The sequence below is a fragment of the Gobio gobio genome (genome assembly GCF_949357685.1).
Source record: "Gobio gobio genome assembly, chromosome: 23".
Classification (NCBI taxonomy): Eukaryota; Metazoa; Chordata; class Actinopteri; order Cypriniformes; family Gobionidae; genus Gobio; species Gobio gobio.
The window spans coordinates 17,308,719-17,332,760 of NC_137119.1; the positions used below are offsets into that span (position 1 = coordinate 17,308,719).

At 41.5% G+C, this 24,042-nt stretch overlaps 1 protein-coding gene across 2 annotated transcripts in view; it reads left to right on the top strand.

Moving 5' to 3' along the window:
• The window catches only part of prpf4bb (pre-mRNA processing factor 4Bb), a 69,684-nt gene extending 66,529 nt beyond the window's left edge, over window positions 1-3,155 (top strand). The window contains exons 14-15 of one of the 2 annotated variants that reach the window (XM_079806929.1): window positions 565-651; window positions 770-2,987. In XM_079806929.1, the coding sequence (XP_079663055.1) occupies window positions 565-651; window positions 770-973 (291 nt within the window). In that variant the 3' untranslated portion in view covers window positions 974-2,987. Of the gene's footprint in view, window positions 1-564; window positions 652-769 lie in introns of both variants that reach the window. The other variant, XM_079806930.1, reaches the window with a different exon arrangement.
• The last annotated feature ends 20,887 nt before the right edge of the window (window positions 3,156-24,042 follow it).

The following is a 24,042-nucleotide window of genomic DNA, read 5'->3' on the forward strand; positions in this document are numbered from 1 at the left end:
TAATAATAATCATAATTATGTCATATTAGTATATAAGCACAAAATGTTATGTACACACATTTCATCGTTTTGCTAGACAAGACCCTATTCCTCGTCTGGGATCGTGCAGTCTCTGAAGCCCTTCAAAGCGCTTTGAAACTGCATTGATTTGGACCTTCAGAATTTTGGTTGCAATTGAAAACCATTATGTGAAGAAAAATCCTGGAATGTTTTCCTCAAACTAATTTTCTTTTCGACTGAAGAAAGAAAGATATAAACATCTTGGATGAGATCGGGGTTAGTAAATTATCATGAAATTTTCATTTTGAAGTTAATTAATCCTTTAAGTAGAAAATAGTTTATGTAAAGAGATATGTTAAAATAAAAACTGCTTTAAAGTGCACAACTCTTGAGTGGAAGGAAGCTTTGTTTTCTTTTCTCAAGTGCAATCTATTGGAAAGCATGGATGAGTCATTAGTTGGGTTAGTAAAATAACAAAATTATAGTTAAGTAGAAAATAGTATTTATGTTAAGAGATATAGTAGTCTCTACTTACATGGTGTTTTATTTTTCATTTTTGTGTAGATGATCCGGAAAGGCCTGTTTAAAGACCAACATTTTGACCAGAACTTGAACTTCCTGTACATAGAGGTTGACAAAGTGACTGAAAGGGTATGTTCTCAGATCTCGCATGTATTGATTTTCTAATTTAATTTACACAACTATATCACACATCTGCTTCCTGTTTCATACCCTTCTCTTTCTCTTGCACTTTCTTTTAATCTTTCAGGAGAAGGTAACTTTGATGAGCACTATTAACCCCACTAAAGACCTGCTTGCGGACATGATTGGAGGTCAGAGGTTACCTGAGGATCAAAGGAAGAAGGTCATGCAGCTGAAGGATCTGTTGGATGGGACTCTGATGCTGGACCCTGCTAAACGCATCAGCATCAACCAGGCCCTGCAGCACCCTTTCATTCAGGAGAAGATATGACACTTTCACCTCTGACCTTTGACCGTTCCACGGCCTAGCCAACAGACTCCAACTCCAATGTTTGGAATCATCACAAGACTTTCAATTTTCTATTTTTATTCATGTTTTTCTAGTGATTTTTCTTTTTTTCCCAGTCATTTGATTCGAATCTCTCAGAATGATCTTGTTTTTATTGTACATATGCACTCATTATCATTCACTGAGAGGAAAGAGGCATGTTTAGGATATCGAACTTTGTCTTATTTAACCTCAAAAGTGGCTGAACTGTGCAGAGTGCAGTGTTTAAAAGGTTAGTTGAGTTGTTCAGAAGACATTGAAGGTGAGAAATGGTTAGGCAAGCACACCAGAGGGGCATTTAAAGACCAGTTGTTTTTGGCATTAGCAGATTATAATCCAAATGTGCCCCTTTTGTTGACCGGTTAAATCAGTGGCTTCAGTTTAGATTCCTTTTATCTAATCAGTGCACCATTGACTTCAACTGCTGATTCACCAGGTGGTCAGAACTTTTGCTGTTTAGTAACTTCATACAGTCTCCTTCCTGTTGCAAACCGTACGCAATAGATCATCATGTGCAGTTGTTTATAATATTAGTTTTGGTGTAGTACATTTACCTCAAAGTGGTACTGTAGATCACACTAGAAATTCTAATTTTATCGACTTTACAAGCAATCTATTAAAAGATTGATTTTAGGAATTTAATTTACAAGAAATTTTGAATTAAATCTTAAGTGAATGATAAGTTGTCACTTTTAGACAGTCAGCTAAATGGCCAATTTACCTCAATTCACTTTATTTCCAAAAAGTCCAAAGGTCTTGTCTTAATTTGAAAGATCTACTTTTTTGGTTCATTCGTTTCTAATGGTGTCTATCAGCAAACTGTTATTACTAGTTATCTCTGAGGTTTGAATATTTCTGTCCTACTTCAGCATACCAGTACTTATGCACCTGTTCGAGATTAAAATGTTTTGGGTTATCTGATATGAAATGCCTGCCTTTTGTGATCGAATTGAACCATTATAGAAAGCCTCTCACAGATGGGTCCTTAGAAAGCCTCTCAAAGATGGGTCCTGACAAACCGATTGTTTTTCACAATGTAAATACTTCACAGTTTTTGCTATGTAAAACATGTTTTTTTTGTTTTTTGTTTTCTATTTGGGAAATTAAATTTTTTTTTGGGGGGGGGGGGGGTGTTACTTTAGTAATAAACGGGTTAAATTTTCTGTGTTAAGATGTTGTTTTAACTATTGTCAACTGTAGCTTGTAATCTTTGATGCCACATCAATCTCAAGAGGCCAGAGACATGCTGAGGTCTTTTCTATTTTGATTCCCTTTTGCAGTCATTTAGATTTTGAGGTGGAAACCTGCAACAATTTCTGCCTCCTACCCTTAGACTTCCTGATCTAACAACTCCCACAAGGTTTAGCTGACAATTATGAAACTTGAAGTAGTTGGTTTCACTGCCTCAGTCCAATCAGTTCAAGTGCCATCCCTCTGATTATCTAATAAGTTGCATCATAATGAACAGTTACATTATAATGTCTGCATGTGTTTTCTTCATACTTATGAATATACATGAAGTATTATCACAAATCCAAATCTGATCATTATTTGTTCCCTTCATGGATGAGAGCCAGTCTGGAGACATTTGAGTTGAGTATCCCAATAACATTTACGAGCAAAACAATAGACCAGACACTTCAATGATAATTCCTCATCCAATTATTTATTTTTATTAAAGCTGCTGCTCCCCATATGATGGCATACTGTTTTGTTGGGAGGCTAAATCATTATAGGTATGCTTCCGACATCCATTTAGCAAACCATGTGACCACCTTGTAACTTATGACCCTCTGGCTGGCAATAACTGAAGATTTGTGAACAATTGACCACATGTTCAGAAAATTGATGTGTGTTTGTGAGTATGCTTATGGCTGTTGTTCTTGTCATTTGTGTGTATAATGGAGTAGACTTTTATTGCATGTTTTAATAGTTTTTCCATATAGCACCCATTTACAAAATATGCTGAAAGTATTTTTTGGTACAACTGAACTTTAAGTAACATTGTTAGCCAGCATTTTTCTTGTGTTCAACATGGTAGAAGTGCAGAGAGGAACCCCAGACAATGACTTCTACGTGCTTTAATGGAAGTTATGCCTTTGCCTATTCATAAAACTACCCTTTTTAAGGCGTGTCCACTTTTGGCTCTGCAGCGAGATGTTAGTCTTCTGTGAGACTGTTCTTTCACTATGTATTCTAAGACGACAAATTGTATTATACGAATCTGAAAATATATATATTTTAAATGTATTATATATATATATATATATATATATATATATATATAGGCTGTGCAATATGGACAGAATAATCATATTGCGATTTTTTTTTTTAAATGAATATTGCAATTGCGATTTTATGTGATTTTTGGCAATTGTTTTTGCTTTTTCAAACATGCCAGTGCACAAGAAGTGCATAACATAACATTTAACAATGAAATAAGTAACATTATTAACAACATTAATAGCTTATAAACACAACTTTAATAAACTGCCTTTAAAACAGAGAACATAAAATAAATTAAGGTTAATTAACCTAAATTACAGTCATAGCAATCAATAAACTTCAAAACCGTTAAACTTACATACGTCTCCATCGTTCTGCTGGACCACATATTTGTGGTTGTGGCGTAGTAAATGTGTTTTTATGTTATTGTTCACTAGTAACATTTGTTCCCTTTCGAACGGTCAGTCGTACTGCGTCGCTGCACGCATTACTTCCGCGTTTGACATGAGGCTGCTCCGCTATATTGCTATCGCTCTATGAAGAAAGCAGAAACACCACACCAACTGAGAGTAGGACTGGTAGCTTAAATGTGACGTTCAAAGTTCTGTTGAACATGTTCTGAGTTTTTACTGTTCTAACGTTACCACTGTTTAGCTTGGATGACCACAGAAGCACAGATGTTATTTTAGATATGGATGATTGATAAATTAAGAATAATAAAAATGTAATGCATTCTATGAACTACAGATGTATAGCACTGTGTTATCATTGCAAATTCTAGCTGAAACAGTGGCAATGCAGATACAGGGTAGCAGAGTGTGTAAGTTGGCATGCTTTTTAGTTAGCCTATAACACTGTAAAGAAATGGGGGCTTGTTTTAAAATCTGAAGAATAATATGAAATGTAGTTTTACCTGATGGGATGGCTACAGATGTGTTTTACCTACTCGCTACCCTTCAAACTGCTCACATTCTACCTCAAAATTGTTCTTGTCTTTGCCTGTTCCAAGCATAGGCACATGGTTACAACTTTGTTTCTGATGTACTTGATGATTATTTTTTATTTTTTTTAAACCTTTAACACATTTTGTTTCTGTGTATTTCAGTTAACATTACGTGATTCAGAGCCAGTTGTGCTGGTTAACAGCTCCTGCTCTTGTGTGGCTGGGAGTGGGATGTGCAACCATTTGGTTGCTTTGCTTTACCAGACAGCCCATTACTCCGAATGTGGAATGTCTGTTGTCCCTCCCGTCCTTTCATGCACCCAAACAGAACAGAAGTGGCATAAACCACGGACAATGGTTTGGAACAATTAAATGTATGGCACAATGTTTGTTTTGCTATAGTCTTTTCCTATATTCATAATGTCATCTAATAAATAGGGAGTGAAGCCAGGACCGGTGGATGCCATGGTGGTAGTGAAGCCCAAACCAGGTGCTACAGGTGCAAGTGGAATCAGGTATGCAGTCACAGCCTTATCACACTACATCACTACAGCTGTGTATGCAAAGACAGTGGCTCAACTTTAAAGGGATAGTTCACCCAAAAATGAAAATTCTGTCATTTACTCACATTCAAGTTGTTCCAAACCTGTATGAGTTTCTTTGTTCTGCTGAACACAAAAGAAGATATTTTGAAGAATGTTTGTACATTGAACAAACATTCTTCAAACAACTCATACAGGTTTGGAACAACTTGAGTGTGAGTAAATTATGACAGAATTTTCATTTTTGGGTGAACTATCCCTTTAATGTTATGAAGCGACAAAATTACTTTGTGTGCAAACATAATAATTGCTGTGTGAAACGGCCTTCAGTGTAAACAGGAATGTTATACTAAAATGTGTAGCAAAAAAACTAAAGATTGCCTGATAATGTTATTCTAGATCTGCACTATACAAGGCCTACAGTGGTGAGCTGCCAGACACATCAACCCTCAACCCTAAAGCTGCCTATGCTGACTTCAAATCAGACTCTCTTCCTCTTATCTGCATAATGAATATCTCACCTGACAAGCCACTCGTGGACTCCACCTTTGGTAAGGTACAAGCTGGAAGTATACTTTCATATCAGCATCCACCACCTGCAACAAATGGTGTTATCACGCACAAAGATGCACCCCCTTTTCCAAATGTGCCACCAGAGGGCTACCAGTTAAAGGCAACAGATTGTACATGTGTGCCAACAAACCATGAACAGCTGCATCTCAATTCACTGGCTGTGACTTTGTCACAGTCACACCTCATTGAAGAAGCAACAAGATCCCAAAGTGCAGCACCTGAGTGGCATTCACTGAGAAAGGCGAGGGTGACCGCTTCAAATTTTAGGGAGGTTAGCCACGTTAGAGGTAGCCTGGCTCCGCCCTCCTACGTACTTCCGCTCAATTTTCATTTTCCTTCAGTACTACGTCTGGGACTGCTGTATATGCTTAGGTTTTCGCCCGAACAATTTTTTACCGGTCCAATCAGCGAACAGAGGGAGTGGCTGAGAACGATGACGTTGATGTCGTGCGATAGTTTGAGTTGTAGTTCAGTAATGGCGGCGGTGAAAGATGCGAGTGTGTGGCAGCGCTGACGAATGTCCAGAAGTTACAACCGGAGTGTGGCGAGGTGGACGAGCGAGCGACACCGGTGTGCGTGATTGAGACACACCGGTCTCGAGTCCTCTCATGAGGGAGCACGGAGGCATATAAGGACGAGCGACACCGGTGAAGGACGAGAGAGGACCAGGCCTGGATTTTAAGTTGTGTTTTGTTATGTTTGTGCGCGGCAGTTCGTGTGGGGCTGCCGCTTTTACTTTCATTTTGTGTTTATTATTTGATTAAAAGTTGTTAAACGTTCGCCGGTTCCCTCCTCCTTCTTCCCTGAACAAACGAACTCCCGTTACACGGAGCAAGAACAATCACTGCTGTACTGCTGATGTTGTGGTCCAGGAAAAGTATTTTTCAGCTTGCTCCGTTAAGGCCCGGGTATACTTCGGCCGTCCGCGTTCGTGCACCGCCCGCATGACGTAATTTTCGTCACTTGGAGGGCTCGCGGCCGGCCGCACACCCCGTCCGCGCGCAGCCCAAATTTTGTGACCGCGCGGACGGTCCGCGTGCAACAGCGCATGCGCCAGCAGTACAGAAGAGTCCACTAGGTGGCAATAAACACCGTATTGAGCACAGTGTTCAGCCGTCGAAGAAGAGTGTGCAAAGACCGGTTTAAAAACAACACGCTTGGAAAAAAAAGAGAGAATTTTTGATTCTTCAGTGTTTCTTCCAAACTATGTAGCAATGGTGGAGGCACTACAGTTCTTCTCCGATCATGCCCAGCGAATGTCCCGTTGATGACAGGACTCAGTGCTGCCCTCCGATGTCTGGTGGAGCATAGACACTTTTTTACTGCGCATGTGTCGAACGCGATCCTCCTTTGAAAGACGCGCGGACAGGGCTGCGCGCGTGACGCGTCCGGGCGCGGTAAGTGAAGTATACCCGGGCCTTTAGTGGTGAAGGAGTTGCTGAAGCCGTTCGTCTCACCACCCGCGAGAAAAACACTGGCTGAATTATCGACTGCTTTTGACAAACACAGGGTTCCTACGGGGTTTGGAAAAGTATGGAATTTGATTTGAGTAATTTCCAGGTCTGGAAAAGTATGGAAAAAATAAATCAGAGTATGGAAAAACATTTAAGTTTCCAGACTATTGTCCCTATTTTGTTTTCTAAATATAAAATTAAGAATTTCTAAATGTATATATACTGTAATATACAATCGTTTTTTTTTTCATGGCGTTTGGATCAGTCTGCCAGCGCTGCAGATCGTTTTTACACATGATCTACTGGAGTTTAGGTCTGCAGTGATTGGTTGTTACGTTGTTAGGTGGTAGTTGCCATCACAGTGCCCCTGCCTCAAACTGTTTGACTAAAAACACCTGGATCGTTGTCCTTGATTTTTACATTTGAGTGTGGACTTCACGGCAAACAAAATGGGAAAATGCAAGTTTTCCGAGGGCTGGCTTGCCAATCCTAAATATAAAGCCTGGTTACCCAAAGATTAAAAATTTACAAAGAAAGCTATTTGCAAACTTTGTGTCAAATCATTTGACATCTCCAACATGGGGGAGACGGCAATTGTAAGCCATATGCTAGGCCAAAAGCATAGTCGTCTCATCACAGCATCCACCACACAGTCTCACAACGTTAATGGCCCAGACCAAGGTGGGACCAAGACAGACCACATCAAGTCACGAAGCCCATAATGTACCGATTGATCAAAGGTGAGCATTTGAACTAGTCAGTCTAATGTTATCTTTAATTAACTTAACTTACTAATTAACATTAGCAGGATGTCTAGAAAGCTGACGATCTAAAGCTAACGTCAGCTTATCAATTCAGTAACGTTACCACACCAAGATAAAGGCCATTTCTAGAGGGAATATGGAGTATTTGGAGCTGCAGAAGTAGTCACATCGGTCAATTTATCACTCTTATCAGGTGCGTTCACAGAGTACAATTGCGTTTTCTCGTGACGCGGCGTAAGTGTTGTTTCTTTTTAACGTTACTGTTATATTTGATATTTTCTCAGTGTTACAAATTAAAGTTGTGTATTTCCATTTCGCAAAACTTCGATATTTACTAGAGTATCCAATCTAGGCCGTTGAATGAGCACGTGCATCCGTGTCACAAGGGAGCACGAAATCATTAAGATTAGATTGTGTTTTGATGTTAAGCTTTGTATTTAAACTGGGTCATTTAAGTAGTAGAAATGTGAAATTATTTTTGAATTTGGTGCCTTCTAGACTGAGAAAAGACAGAAAATGTATTTTTGTCTCATGTGGATGAAAGACAATAACTCCCAGAATGCACTTGCTTCGCTGCCCTACGAGGCCACTCCATACACCTTCGTTTTGATCTTCATAGTAATACAATAATTTCGTTCAGTTAGAGAATAAACACTACAATTAGAAACTGAACGTGTCTTTTCAATAACAAGTGAGTGAGCCGAATGAAAGTCACGTCACAGAGGCAGCAGAGTCAGATCTCATCATCACTCAGAGCTGAGGTAACGTTAAGCTCCAGTCTGGCACGTTATCTGATCGCATATGGAAGCTAAACTATCACAGGAATTCATTGAAAAGTTGAAACACTCACTTTGATTAATCCAACGCTCTCCATTCACTTTGTATTGCGTGAAGCGCCTCCTTGTCATTTCGGACTTATAACAAAAACAGAACAATGTCTAAAAGCTGATATGTGACAAAGTGTACAGCAAACAAGCTAAAAAAACACAGAAATACGTTTTTATAAGCTGTCGACCCAAAAAAACGAGAGTTTAAGGAGACAAAAGTGGATAAAGGAAGTAAAACGTGACTCTTCAGCAGAAGAATGGGTCAATTTTGGGATCCTGACACTCAGTATGCCTCAGTGTGCCTATGTGTGCTGTAAATACGTTGTCACTGTTAAGTCAAATATCCAAATGTCAGTTTTATATATTATTTTCCTGTCTCTGGTTACGTTCTCCTCTAGTGTGTGTAGTTCTCAGTGTAATATAACGTGTCGCGCTCTGTCAAATAGCCTGTATCCACTTTTTTGTCCTTAAACGCTCGTTTTTTGGGTCAATAGCTTATAAAAACTTCTGGGTTTTTGGTTGTGGGTTTTGTTTAGCTTGTTTGCTGTACACTTTGTCACATATCCGCTTTTAGACATTGTTCTGTTTTTTGTCTGATCCCCCCCCCCCCCTCCCCCCCCTCCCATTTTTAAAACAATTTTTAAAACAATTTTTGTTTTAAAATTGTGAATTTTAAAACAATTTATCAGAACAAGTTAAATATGGTCGGAAAAATCTGTAGGGAAGTCTGGAAATTTGAGTCTGGAAAAGTATGGAATTTTGAAATGAAAATTGTGTAGGAACCCTGCAAACACCAAGGTCGTGTGGTAATGTAATTGCTGTCCGAATCCACATCTCTGAGTTTTCAAGAATATATCACTTCAAAACTCACTGTTTATATCCGTTATAGGCCCCTTCAGAGCACCGTGCGGTTGTGTGAGCTGTAATTTGCAATTCTAGACTTGTATTTCTTTAAATACTGGCAAGTGTTTACAAGAGCAAAACATTTCATCACCGCTCAAAAAATAAAAGAAGAAAAGCACGTAAACATTTGAATTAGGCTGTTATTCACGGCAGCATTTATTCTTATCATACCAAGCATATGACATTTTATTTACAGCATACAATCATGTTATGATTACACGAGATATGCACCACGAGAGCAGCGCGTTCCGATCACAAAACTCTCCTCTCCACCGTGAATAAATAACAATCCGAATGCACAAGGTTTTATCATTGACACTGACTGAGGTGGTGTGCACAGTTAATGTGAGAATCAAAGGCGAACAGCGCGTGACATACGTCACGACCAAACGTTAGCGATTGGTTAGGCAGATCAGAGTGACTCTTGGCAGATCCAATAGTTTTAAACTTCAACAGAGTACCCGCCTTCAAGGAAGTAAACGCTTGTCAATGGAGAGTGGCCAGACTCTATGTACAAATGAAATGTACGAGAGTTTGGTAAAACCAGGCTACGTTAGAGGTCCAAATTCTGCAGAAAACCTAGCTGAGAGGATCATCCGAGGGACACGGCAAACAGCACACATGAAGAGGGGACTGGATATGGAGGCAGGTGCCTTAAAGGACTATGCAACTCTGAAAAACCTGAACTTACAGAAATGTGGACTGGCGATTCATCCAGATGCACCTTGGCTGGGTGCGTTACCTGATGGGCTGGTATATGACCCGCTTGAGAGACCATCATTTGGCTTGGTTGAAATAAAATGCACTAAGCTACATTGACTGCAAGTACCTCAGAATTGATCGTGGCATATTCAAATTGACAGAAAGCCATCCTTATTATTGGCAAGTGCAGGGGCAGTTTCTTATCACAGGTATGGAATGGTGTGACTTTGTTGTCTGTGCCCATGATGACATGTTTGTGTAGCGCATTTACAGAGACGCTTCTGTGTTAAGATCTCTGAAACAGAGATGTGATTTGTTTTTCTTTTATACATATCTGCCAAAATACCTCTCTATGCACAAGTAAATGAAGAATAGAATTCATGCATGATTTTACAAACATGTAATTTTATTTTGTCAGGTCATCTAATTAAAGGATTTCTTTCACAATTCCATCTTTGTTGACAATGTCATTTACAGTACTGTACAGGTTACAGTAAATTAAATGAAGGGCTCATATACAAAAGATTGCAGGTGATTATACAGTAAGAGAAAACATTTATAGATGCCTGTCTGATTTTACTTCTAGAGCATTAGCTATTGCTTGCCCAGGCTTTAACTAAGGGCCCATTTTGGTAGTTGACCAAGAGACAGGCTACTGTGTAGAGTTGATTGATGCTGCCTGTGAGTGAAAGAGGAATTACTGTACTAAATATCTTGTGCTCCTTCACCCTTCGAATGAGTCGCTCAACATGGACTCTCAGTCTTGCAATAGACTGTGTTTTCCTGACCTCTGGCGCAGACAGTTGTGCTCTCTTTGACAGGAAGGTAGGTATGTGGACTTTGCAGGGCACACAGTCTTCCACAAGGAAACCCTTATCTACCATTACAGCCATTGTGGGTTTTAGAAGAGACACAATACCAGACTGCTTTAGAATCTCTCTATCACTGATGGCGCTTTCGTAGAGAGATGACACAAAGGTTACGGCACCGTGAGGGGCCATCCCAATCAATCCTTTAAAAGTGCAGTGAGATTTGTAGGTAGAGAATACCTCGCTCTGAAGGAGAAGAGAGTTTGGTGTTTGGCAACGCAGTTCAGTACAGTCCAAAATCACTTGTGTGTCAGAGTAATACTGAAAAACATCTGGCATGTGAGCTTTGACAGTCTCTTCATCCAGCCAAATGCCCACAGCTCCAAGTACAGTGTAGAGAAAGTTAGCCCATGTGTTGATGATGCGGCTTACAGTTGATTGGTGGATTCTGAATCTGTGGGCCAGATCCTTCTGCATCAGACCCAATGACAGATATGTCATGAACAGGAAAAATTTGTCAATGGGTTGAAGAACCTGTAAATATATTTAATTAATTACTATTACACAAACACCATAACTGGCACAGTAAGTTTGATTGTCAAACAAAACAATGTAGTATCTTTATAATTTTAAATGCTTCATAATACATTAATCGTTGCATTGGCAGTGTGAGGGAGCTCATCTGTCTTAGCTGCAGTCCGTGCTCTTGTCACACGCACTATCTTGCCTGTTGCTGGCTCTAGCTGTCTCCAAAAGGCCATCAAGTGGCCATGAGTCGCAAACCTGTGGAACATATTTAGGTAACACTTTATTTTAATGTGTTCTTGTTACATGCATTTACTATAATAAAAACGATAAATTAGGCATAATGACATGCAACTAACCCTAATCCCACACTAACCTAGTTAATTAATATTAGTCAGTACTTAAAATTTATAATTACACTGTTACAGTTACACATTAAAATAAAGTACCCCATATTTCTTTTGATAGCATGTTAGATGATCATAGACAGTATTACATAGCAGATTTATTAGCATCCTAGTTGTTGAGTCCATTAATACAACATATCAGGACAGAGAATTAAAAAAGCCTACTACCAGCGTTAACAGAATAAGTAATTTAACAAGAGCAGAAACTGGACCTCACAACTCCCTCATCTAGACAGTCAGTGGAGTTTGTTTACTTTAATTTTCAGTTATTCTTGAAATAGTGCCGTCTTAGTTGTGGTTGACAGCCCTAGTAATTAATGACAATTGATGACAAACACTGGACATTGTCAGCTTACCTTGTGAAAAACCTAATGTCATCATCGGAGGCAGCAAACCGCTCCAAACAGAACTTGCTGCTGAGGGTAATCTCCTCGATGTGTTTTTGGAGCCTCTCTATTTCAGCGCGTAGATCTTCAGTGTGATCCAGGGACAAATCTAGGGCAGCAGTGGAGCAGTAGTCGTGGTCCGAATATTCCACTTCCATAGAGGGGGCATCGGTATGTAAAGTGTCCATGTTCGGTCGCTCTATCCTTTCCCAAACTCCGGTCCGTGGGGCTAAAACAGTGAAGTTGTTCCAATGAAAAAGCACCGGGACAGCTCCATTCTTCAGACGTCTGCGTCCGGCTGGAGTTAGAGGTTAGATCAGGTCTGTATTTTGGAAATGTCGGCTACACACTCTTGTCTGGTTTGTAACTGTAAAATGGTCTCGTCGTATGTTAACTATCCACCTCTTCTGTACTTCCTTGTCTTTGGGAAAGGTGTGGAAACTTAGAAAAGTGTTAAATTTAGCAGATGCTGTGCACTGTGGCACACAGCAGTGGTGACTAGAAGTGCTGTCCTCCCGTCTTTGAAACGATACTTTCATACGTTTAGATGTCATTATGATATACTATATATTTATATATACTTAATATATACTATATAAATATATGTCTAGAGCAAAAAGAATTGTAAAGGAAAAGCATCAACTAAATGAACTACTAAATTGTTTTGTTGACTTGCGTTTCTGTAGTAGCATAGCACTCTACGATAGGCGGAAGTAAGCGAGCATCCTTATATTTTGCCGGAAACACGTCACGCACGGCCGTGCATAGAGCCTTTTCTCGAAATACTGAAGTAATTGTTTTGATTGGGCAGTAGCACTGGGTGATTTTACAGTGTCAAGACATCTCGCACACTATTGGCTGGCCAGTGGGAGCTGCATGAACCAATGGCAGAAAAGCGTAATCTGAGCAAACCAATGGGCACAAAGTCCGTGAAGCTGGGTTCAAAGCCCTCGAAGCTGAGCGCAAAAGCCCAGTGTTGCCAACTATTTTCCAAGGAAGGTAGCTAAAGCCTGTCCAAAAAGTCACCAAATGTCGCTAGATGACGTCATGCGTTAATTAGCATATCGTGACGTCATCACATTGCCCTTGCATTCTGCCTGCCTAATGTGCTTTCTCTCTTAATCCGTGCTCACATACTGTATTTTAAAATAATACAATACAGCCAACTGTCCAATAAATATGTTCTCATTTCCTATATCTTTTTTTTCATACAGTAGAGCGAGTATGATATAGTTAATGACACAATCTTTTGAGAGAATTGAGAGATGTCTGAAACTAAAGCTCTGTGTGTAATATAAGTGATAAGCACAAGAGAAGAATAGAAATCATAACGGGTCAAACTAAATTCTTAAAACAAAATTCTTAAATTGGTCCGTGGCAACCCTGTGCGCTTATGTGTAGCTCGCTCATTCACGTCTGTCAGCTGCTGTGTGTGTTAAAGGGTAACTAAACCCTAAACCAACTTTTTTTAGTTAATGATCTGTAATACTGGGGCTTTATTAATGCTGTTCATTGATTCGAGTAAATGTTTTGACATGTAAGTATAAAGTGTTTTAATTCTATAAAATATGGTTTAAAACTGCCAAAGTGCTGCCCTCTAAAGGTTGAACGGTGGCTACTGCAGTTGAATTTTCCTATTGGACGTTGTGGTACATCGTGACGTAGGATGGTACCTCCAACGGCTCACTATCCGCGCCCCTAGCACGAGCTCACCACGCCCTCAGAAATGTTTCCCCCAATCACATGATGAGAACGGCTTCACTCCAGTATGAACTGTCATATTACATGAAGTAAACATTATGAATAAAACTCACTTGACACTTGCTTTAACATTGTATTGAAGAAAATATGGTTAAATAATGCAGTTGTCAGTACATGTCAGGCTTTTCTTGCGATATTATTGCCGCCCGTCATGTGTACAGATAATTTTCATACATGAGACGCGCTTCAAACCCTGACACGCAAGTGGTTGCCGCGGACGCAGATAGATTAGGTCAGTTCTCTTGCGCGGCTGCTTCACTAGCATCGCTGGCATCGGGAGTTAACGCAGTTTGAGCAGCGGCTCGCATTGATAAGGCTCCGGGTTTGTGTCTGTTACAGACAATCCACCCTCCTCCACTTCAGGTGAAGGTAGGAGAAATGACCGCTCTGTTGCAAAGCTGGCGTCACTCCAGTCATTCTCCATCTCTGCGACTCGCGAGTCTGACAGCTGTCAATCAATCCGTCACTGCGGGTCTCAGGTGCACGCCCTCCGCTCAGCCCCGCCCTCGGTTCGTCCCCTCTGTGTCCGCCGAGCTCTGCCCACTTTTCCAGCATTTTTTGAAAATTGCCAGTGGGTTAAGCTCTGAGCAGGGGTTTAGCTACCCTTTAAACGGCATGCGCTGCTCCTCTCTGCCACCCACTGAACAAGGTAAACGCAGAGAGAGGTGTGAGTGACGGCAGGGAGAAAGCAAGACCTTGCGCTCGCAGAACAGTACTGGAAACATTTGTAAAGTTAAAGTAGCTGACATTTGTCCAAAAAGTCACTTGATTTGTCGCTAGTCGCTTTTTTTTTAAAAGTTGCTAAATATAGCGACAAAGTCGCTAAGTTGGCAACACTACAAAAGCCACCGAAGGGGGCGTATAAAGTACGCTGTAACTGTCAAAAAAGTCAGATTAATCTGATTCTGCAACGATCCCGGTCCTCGCTGATAACACTCGAAACTACACCTCCTTCACCGAGAACTGACGAGCCTGCAGCCCCTCGCACACTCCCGTTCCCTTTCCCGTCTGAACCTTGGCGGAAAAAATGTCGGAGCCAGAGGGCTGAGTACACCAAGGCTAGCGAGCTCACGTCGGCCCAGTTTCCCCTGTGACGTTCTCTCGATCGGACCCGCTCCCTCCGCTCGACGCAGAGGGCCTAGTCTTATTCGGCGGCAATGAGGAAGACGAGCATCTGCACGATGACTCCGTGTCTCTTGTCACTTTTGATGGCGAGGAACGGTTGGGCTCCATTTGACGACCCCGCCCCCTCAACATCACAGCAGCGCAAATTCCGTGTCATTCCGCTCCCTCGCTCTTCTCTCACTCGGCCCGCGCTGAAGAAGCATCGTGGAATGAGATTGCCAGAGTGGACGAGCGGACTCTCTCCGGAGCACTCCAGCGAGAGAGCGTTACTCGCTCTCAGACTGCTGGAGATATTGAGATCACGGCTTCTGTTTCAGCCTGCTGTCACTGCCGAGTCACTGTCGAGAGCGTGACTTACATCAATGCCGCAATCGATGTCTAAAGGCCAATTTATACTTCTGCGTCGAGTGCACGCAGAGGGTATGGCGTACCCTACGCATAGACGCGTTGGATACGCTGTACCCTACGCCGTAGCCTGACGCGTACCTCTCCAAAAATGTAACAACGCGTCAATTCTACGCGGACCGCAAGCGCTGTGATTGGTCTGCCAGAACCCTTCCCTCAGGTCAATAAATAAATAAAAAATCTGCGATAGGAGTGTGTATGTGTGTGTGTGTGTCCAGAAATTGGATGATAGTTCCTTACATCTGCTATAACACACATATTTTGCAGTCCAGCGATTCTTTATGGTAGTAAATAAATACATAGATCCGCTGAGTATAGTTTATTTATTTTCTCATTAAAACCAAAGATGTTAATCAGTAATTGTATATCAAGAACAGGGATACATTAGGGTATATTTCGTGAATGAAGTCTCCGCAACAGCAATCGATTGCTCGAGCCACCGCTGCTGAAAACAGCGGCCACAAGCTCCGCATGATTTCACAAACACATTCCAGCGCCAGCCTTATTTAACTTTACTAATCAACTAGAGATGCTTAATTTGTATTAGATACAACAACTCAAGCTGCAAGAAAAGCCGCTCTCTCACTGCTGCTGATATTCCGACATGAATGTACAGATTCTACACAACAAGGCTGTTCTCTTGATTACACCAACATGCCCGAGGACACTGCCCACTAGCGTCTGCATGTGGAATTGCACATTGACGCAGACAACAGCACAGAAGTATAAATGCTCACGACGGCGTCGGCTACGCGCGTAGCCTACGGCGTACACTCGACGCAGAAGTATAAATTGGCCTTAAGCGCATAGCGACGTCATAAATGGCGGCCAAACCCTGCACCTTTTTTTACTCTCTATCACTTCTCCCAGTCCCCTCTATTCAAGTGACTGGAGCGGTTCAACATAGCAGTAAACGAGCTGTTATGAAGCACACACGCCTGCACACCAAAACACCGTTGAGAGCGCGACTCATGTCATAACCGTTGTGGCGAACAGCGAGGCCGAGGGACCGTGAGGGCGGGACGAGGCGGAGCGCCAGCTGCGCGCCGCAGCGATCTCGGCCCTCGCGGAGGAGTGAGGGACTATAAAGGAGGAGCGACGACAGTGAGGGACGAGAGAGGACCAGGCCTGGATTTTATGTTGTATTTTATTTATGTTTTGTTATGTGTTGCTGCAGTCGACCGTGAGGGGCTGCAGCTTATTATTTTCATTTTGTGTTTATTTGTATGTAGGCGACAGTCGTCCGCGAGGGGCTGTTGCCGCCATTTTAGTTTGTGTTTGTTTAATTAAAAGTTATTTTGAATGTCCGTCGGTTCCCGCCTCCTTCTTCCCGTACAAACAACGTTTACTACAGTGGTGCCGAAGCCCGGGAGGAAGGAGGGACACGCTGTCGAAGAGCCCTCGCAGCTGAGGGGGATCGCGGTGCCGCGGAGTTCGGGCAGCCGCTCGCGGACTTCTCTCCTCCGCGCTGCCCGAACTCCGCGGCACCGCGATCCCCCTCAGCTGCGAGGGCTCTTCGACAGCGTGTCCCTCCTTCCTCCCAAGCGGTGGTGCTGGAGCAGATGAAGGTCGGTGGGACGGAGAGCTCGCTGCCGTGCCCCTGGGTCGAGGTGGGGTGGCTGCCGTCCGCGAGGGGGCGAAGGAGTCCCCAGCGCTTGCCCGGAGCCGAAGCCTAATGCCGTCCGCCATATTGGGGAGGAGCCGGAGCGCTGCCGTCCGCCAGGTTGGGGAGAAGCAGGGAGCCCTCAGAAGGAGGAGCCACCGCCGGCCGCCAGGGGGCGGAGGAGTGTCGGGCCGTCCAGTACCACCGCATGGCACCGCGAGGAAGAGCCTCTCGGCTGGCTGAGGACCGAGCGGCAGTGTGTCTGGGAACCGGACCAGAATTTTTTTTTTTTTTTTCCTCTCTCCACTCTCTTGTCTCTGTCGCTCCTCATGTTCCTCGCTCCGTTCTCTCACCTTGCTGTTCTTACCCCCAGGTCCCGCGGCCGCCGTGATCGGCCCCCCCGGGGAGGGGGGGGGGGGGGAGTAGAGCGCAGGCTCGGGAGTACCCCCCGGCCTGCGAAGGGCGTTGGGGGTATGTGGCGAACAGCGAGGCCGAGGGACCGTGAGGGCGGGACGAGGCGGCGCTCATCAGGGAGGATGAGCGCCAGCTGCGCGCCGCAGCGATCTCGGCCCTCGCGGAGGAGTGAGGGACTATAAAGGAGGAGCGACGACAGTGAGGGACGAGAGAGGACCAGGCCTGGATTTTATGTTGTATTTTATTTATGTTTTGTTATGTGTTGCTGCAGTCGACCGTGAGGGGCTGCAGCTTATTATTTTCATTTTGTGTTTATTTGTATGTAGGCGACAGTCGTCCGCGAGGGGCTGTCGCCGCCATTTTAGTTTGTGTTTGTTTAATTAAAAGTTATTTTGAATGTCCGCCGGTTCCCGCCTCCTTCTTCCCGTACAAACAACGTTTACTACAACCGTGCTCTCTGTTTAGCGCATAGTGGCGTGGTAAAATGGTGGCCAAGCCCTGCACCTTATTCACTCTCTACCACTTCTCTCAGTCCCCTGTATTCAGGCGACTGGAGAGGTTCACCATTGCAGTAAACGAGCCTGTTATGAAGCATGCACGTCTGTACACAAAACGCTGTATTAACGGTGATCCTAATAAACAATTAAGAGTTCTTTCCTCTGTTATGACTGCAGGCAGTGTGTCCCCCTACATAGTGTGAACCCCTGCATATAAGCACTGTTATTTCAGCGCTACAGAACCACTCAAAAGTCCCGCCGCGGCAGGATTACCACCACAGACTTCCTTTACATTCTCTCAATCCCCTTGCTTCTTGCAACCGTAATGGAATTTGGCCTACATTAAACCTTTAAATAAAAGGGTTATTGAGCTGTTTACACTGTCATATACAATAAAGAGCAAATTGTATAAAATAAAATGAATGCAAAAAACCTGCCTACCTTAACAGAGCATGTGAGTGAAGCTCATGAACTCCACTCGTGAACAGCTCACCGGTAAAATGACGCTCAAATACCGCTCCTACATGAAATTTCTCTGTACTGTAGCGTAGTATATTTCTACTATACTTCTACTACCTACTACCTACTAATACTACACAGATTTAGTTTTATGTATTTAATTATCATAATGTTATTTTTTTATTTCATTTACGTTGATGATTATGAAAAGTGAACAGGACACAGATGCGAAATGTGTCAGAAGACATGGGGGTCAGAAATGATTTTGACCACTTAATTTGTTGAAAGCCTTTCTTTAAAGGGCATATTGCAGGTTAGAGACTCCAGTGAGTCAATGTATAGAAAAATAATATAGGAACTAGATTTTCTTTAAAATACGCTATTAAGGCTTTTGGAGTCGTTTTTGTGAGAAAATTTTACTTCTGCATCTAAAAATACCAAAACAGGACGTGACATAACGAGAGGGAGTGCGGTGAATTTCAGCGATAGGAAAACAATGAATCGCAATGACAGGTCGGACGCTGAGGACATTATAAATGTTTATCAATAATCATATGGCAGACCACAGCCATAAAATTATGACACACAATTAGGGACAGACCAGGATTAGACAGAACAACGATTATTGTCACAGGAGACAAATTAGCCTTTCGCCGAGCTCCGCCCCCCTTAGTGACTGTTGCTACTTCTGACAAACAAATGGTCAAACACGACCAGCGCGACAGATTGCCATGACAGGAAGAGGTATACCCGTGCGTGTCAGTGACCTTTTTTGGAGCAATACCTCCAGATCGAGGCAAAAGGGGTTACAGTATGCAGTGAAGGGATATATTCAAAATATAAAAATACACAATGAAGGAGACACGACTACTATCAAGGCTAATGCTTACCGGTCTCAAGCGAAATCTGAGAAACCCCATGACCTGTACCTTAAATGCAACCAGCACAGCCTTGTGGACCAGTGATGCTCTTGCACTGCCGGGTAAGTTTTCTTTCATATGGTATGGTCTATTATTGTCTATTGCGAGTAGCTATTTTGTTCAAATACAAGGGTATGTTAGCTAGCTATACCTACATGTGCGTCAAAGCCATTCAAAGCTAACTAACATTTCTCTGTTGTTTTGATCACAACTCCTCCAGAAAATCTCTCGGGGTATCTAGTGTCCGATTTCTAAACGGCGTGGGCGCACCGCTTCACCATCTTGCTTGGAGTTAGGTGCGTTTACATGGAGCACTGTAATCGGTTTAAAATTACTGTGCTCCATATAAACACCTCAATCAGAATAAAAATGCCCAAAACGAATGAAATTGTAATCCGTTTGAGAGTGGTGGAATAAACCTTTTCATGAACCGATCAAACGAAAAATTCCACCATGTAAACGAGCTGATCCGACTACTTTGAGTGTACGTCTTTCTGTGATGTGATATACAGCGCGTGCGCCACCACAACTGAAGAGTACGTGCCGCGCTCACACCAGGCTAATGTTGAAGAGAGGAAAGTTCATTTTTCTGAGGTAATAAACTTTTTTATTTCATAACAAGTTATGAACATAATGTTGGAATAATGACACAGACATAGCCTGGCTACACCATCTCATCTTGACAGCGTTTGTCCTAGGCTTCAATTTATTTTTCTGAGGTGATTCTTACACTTTACAACAAATAATAAATAGCTTTTATAAAACTGTATAAGTCCTGGTGGCCGTTGAGAGTTGCCATTGCAACGGGGAACATTCAAGCTGCTGGAGAGGATGTGTCGACATTTCTCTCTGTTTCTCGTAAGTTATATATATATATATATATATATATATATATATGGGTCAAAGACGAAACGGGTTTTCAAGCATCAAAAAAATAAATCTGTAACACAGCTTTAAATTTAGTTTTTTCCTGTACATTAGAATGTGTCCTGTTTAATTTTATATTTTCTTAGCAAAAAATGACTATCACACATTTTTTACCATGATTTACAGAAGACACCCACTAAAATGTCATTCAGTGTAACAATAATTATGTATCAGAAAATCTTATTAGGCATATTTAAAACAGGAATCATGTGATGGCATATTAAAAGACTCTATTTAAGTATCAAAGTCCAGCCCACAAATACTAATTAATTGTAATTTTTAAATCTTTATACTTTGCCACTATCCTTCAAACCACTAGGTTTACCCATTTGCCAGCAAGAAGTTTTGTAAGGAAGTGAAAATCATTTAAAATATAATAAAATTTTGTATGATCACATTATTTTATATATTTTAATGATTACAGGTTAGAATAAGTTTATTGTTTAATTTTTTACATAAGTATATCTTACACTTAAAAAGCATTACCCTGAATGACGAAACTTCTACTTCAGCTTATATTGCAGGCCATAAACTGGCCATCTATATAAAGAAAGTGAGCTTGACCAGTAAAGTTAATCACAATTATTCACAACATCTACTTATTTTTCAAAAATTCTAACAATATAAATGTTTTTTTGGCATTTCACTGAATGAAGTGCGGTTTTGTAACTTAGGATACCACACCATGAAAAGGTGGAATTATCAAATATTTAAGAGCAATTAATTCACTTTTCTGCAGCACCACATGGTCTTCAGGGGGCCTTTTGATGATGTCACAGACTGTCGAATGACTATCTGTTTTTTATATGATTTCAGAATGGCTTCTTGATCCTGTTACACTGAATGATCTCTTACAAACTGGATTTTCGGGACAAAAGTCCCCTGGTTATTTAAATACTTAAAAAAAAAAAAAAAACATAGTCCTTTTAATATAACACAGCCAACACATATTTGAAAATGCCAAGAAAACAAATATATTTTTTACTTGTTATTTTATACATTTATTTAAAGATGTAATGGCAAAATCAAAGTCCGGACCGTTACGCTGAATGACAATTTTACACTTTGGAACATTATTTCCCCTAAATGTTGACATTTTATTTTGACAAAAGTTATTTGAAATAGTAAAGTATGTATATAGCCTAACGTTAGTAACATAGATTGTAAAAAAAATATGGACGTAGTGTCCGTGACGTCACCCATAGGATTCTGATTAGCAGTTTTGAAGCGTAAAGTTGGGACAGGCTGGCCGTTCCCCCCGGATAACAGAAAATGGGCAAAAAGGCGGGACATGGGTGGAGCTGAAGTGACGCGATGACTAACAGACAGCAGATAAATGGCTATCCACCTGTCACTCAAAGTGGCCACGTCCCTAATTATGCAGAACTTGAATGCTTTATATAATGTAAACGAATGAGTTATAAAATAATTCACCCCCCTCACAGTTGTCATGAAGGGCAAAATTAGCCGTATAGACTAAAACCACAATTTGTACCAGGCTGTAAACATGTTTTAATCTGCTGTAAAGTTGGCCATGTTAACATGGGGCTCAATGAGATTCTGCTCCCTTCTGGAGCCTGTCCCTAGCGGCCAGTCGATGAATTGCAGTATATGTCACTTCCGTATTGGCTTCAAAAGAAACTGTGGGAGGTTGCCGCTTGGTTAGTAATGATGCTGAGCAATATTTGTCGGACCTGCTCACATAGTAACGGTTGCTATGATGTGTGATTGGACAGTGGCCGTTTCGGGGGAGGGGCCGGCGAAAGGCTGATTGAGTTGTTGTGTGAGGAGAAACAGTGGAGAACAGCGGCAGGTGTCTCTGTGAGAGACCAGTGTTAGCTTATATATAAGCTAGCTAATGATATGAACACTGCTCAGATTACAATACTATACTGATTACTATCATGTCTCAGGCAATAGCAAAGCTGGTAACGTTATTGTCATCTAGTATTAACAGAAACGAATAGGCTTTGACCATCAGGAAAAGTCACACTCGTTAATATCCGTCCACACTAAACGTTATGTGATATAACGTTAGCGGTTTCTCATCACGATTGATTTGATACTCAGCAAAAAAGACTCACGGTGCACAGTTCACGTTTTCTCCGAGCTGCATCTCTGACGGATCCGTGACCGTCATCTCCCGCCGGCGGCTGAACCACAGAAAGTTATTGTGTTTATCTTTTATTAATTAATTCTGTGTTATGGGTTTATTTTGTGCCGATTCACCGATTGTGTGAGGATGCATATGACGTTATATGCTTTCCGAAAAAGTGTGAGACTGTATTCATTTGTGTTAATGTACATACATTGTATTCATTATTGTAAACATAACGGCAAAGAAGCATCGCGTGTGGATGTTTATTCATACTTTAGGCAAGCTACACTGGCTGCGTGACGCGCGCGGCTCGAGCTGCGCCGAAAGCATGCTAGAAATAGAACCGATATATAGCATGCTAGAAATAGAACCGATATATAGAACGCATATTTTTCATGACACGCAAGTGTGTTGAAGCGTTTCCAGGCAAAATAGAATAGGAAAAGCTGTTTGTCATTTTGACACGAATACATATTAATAAATTACATTTTGATGTTTGAAAGTCTCTAGGTTTTGACATAAATGCAGATATAATTGTAATTAAAGCTGCGAGCAGCGATGACGGGCCCAAACCAGTGGCACCGCCACGCCGGGTTACATCAGCTTAACTGTGCACTGCAGGCAATAGGCATTTAAGTGGGAAAACATAAAAGGACTATGTCAAAGTCATCTGATTCCACCAAATTAACTGCAGCAGTTGGTGCTGCTATGACCACAACATCCACATCTATGAGATCAATTAAATTTAAATGAATTTCATGTCAGATGATGTCAAAGGTCAAATTGGAATGAGTTCACAATACCATTCAAATGCTGATGTTGTATTATTCTAACACTTCTCTTCATGTGTTTTTGACCTACCTTAGCTACCGTTTGTGCACCAGTCTTATGCACCATAAAGCATGCTTTCATTTCAATATGGGTGGTCCAATAAAAAAAATGTTAATAAAAAATTATTAAATGGAGCCAAATCACAGAAACTGCAAAGATGATTTTAATATCAGTGTCAGGTAAGAGTAAGAGGCATGTCTACATTTTATGGAAGTTTATTATAAACAGCCACTTTTATAAGACCATGTGATATTTACTTTTAATAAATGTAAATTATATCAGTAAATAATTAATTTAAAAACATATGCATCATACGTGATCTTGGCAAACACAGCACATGACGTTGTATTTATTTCAAGTGATAGTTATTTGTGAAAGCCTATATGAAAGGGTTAAATTATCATCATGAAGAGAGAAAGTCAAACACACACACAGAGAGAGAGAGAGAGAGAGAGAGAGAGGGGGGGGGGAGGGGAAGGACTGACAGAGTGAGATTCTGATTGAACAAAAACAATTTTTTTTAAGCTAAAAATAGCTTTGTTTTTTGAGCTACCTTAGCTACCGTTTGTGCACCAATCTTATGCACCATAAAGCGTGCTTTCATTTTAATACGGGTGGTCCAATAAAAAAATGTTAATAAAAAAAATTATAAATGGAGCCAAATCACAGAAACGTCTCGGTTACAGATGTAACCCTCGTTCCCTGAGGAGGGAACGGAGACGTAACGTTAGTGACTAACGAATGGGGGTTTCGCTTAGAAGCCTATCATCTTCGAGCTTAGAGAAAACGCCCAATGGCGTGCCAATGCCATGGGGCATGCGGAATTTGCATACATAACTCCGCCTCACCGCGTGAGTATATAAGGAAGTATGTGGCAATATCACATTATGTTACCTGCTTGAGGAGCCAAG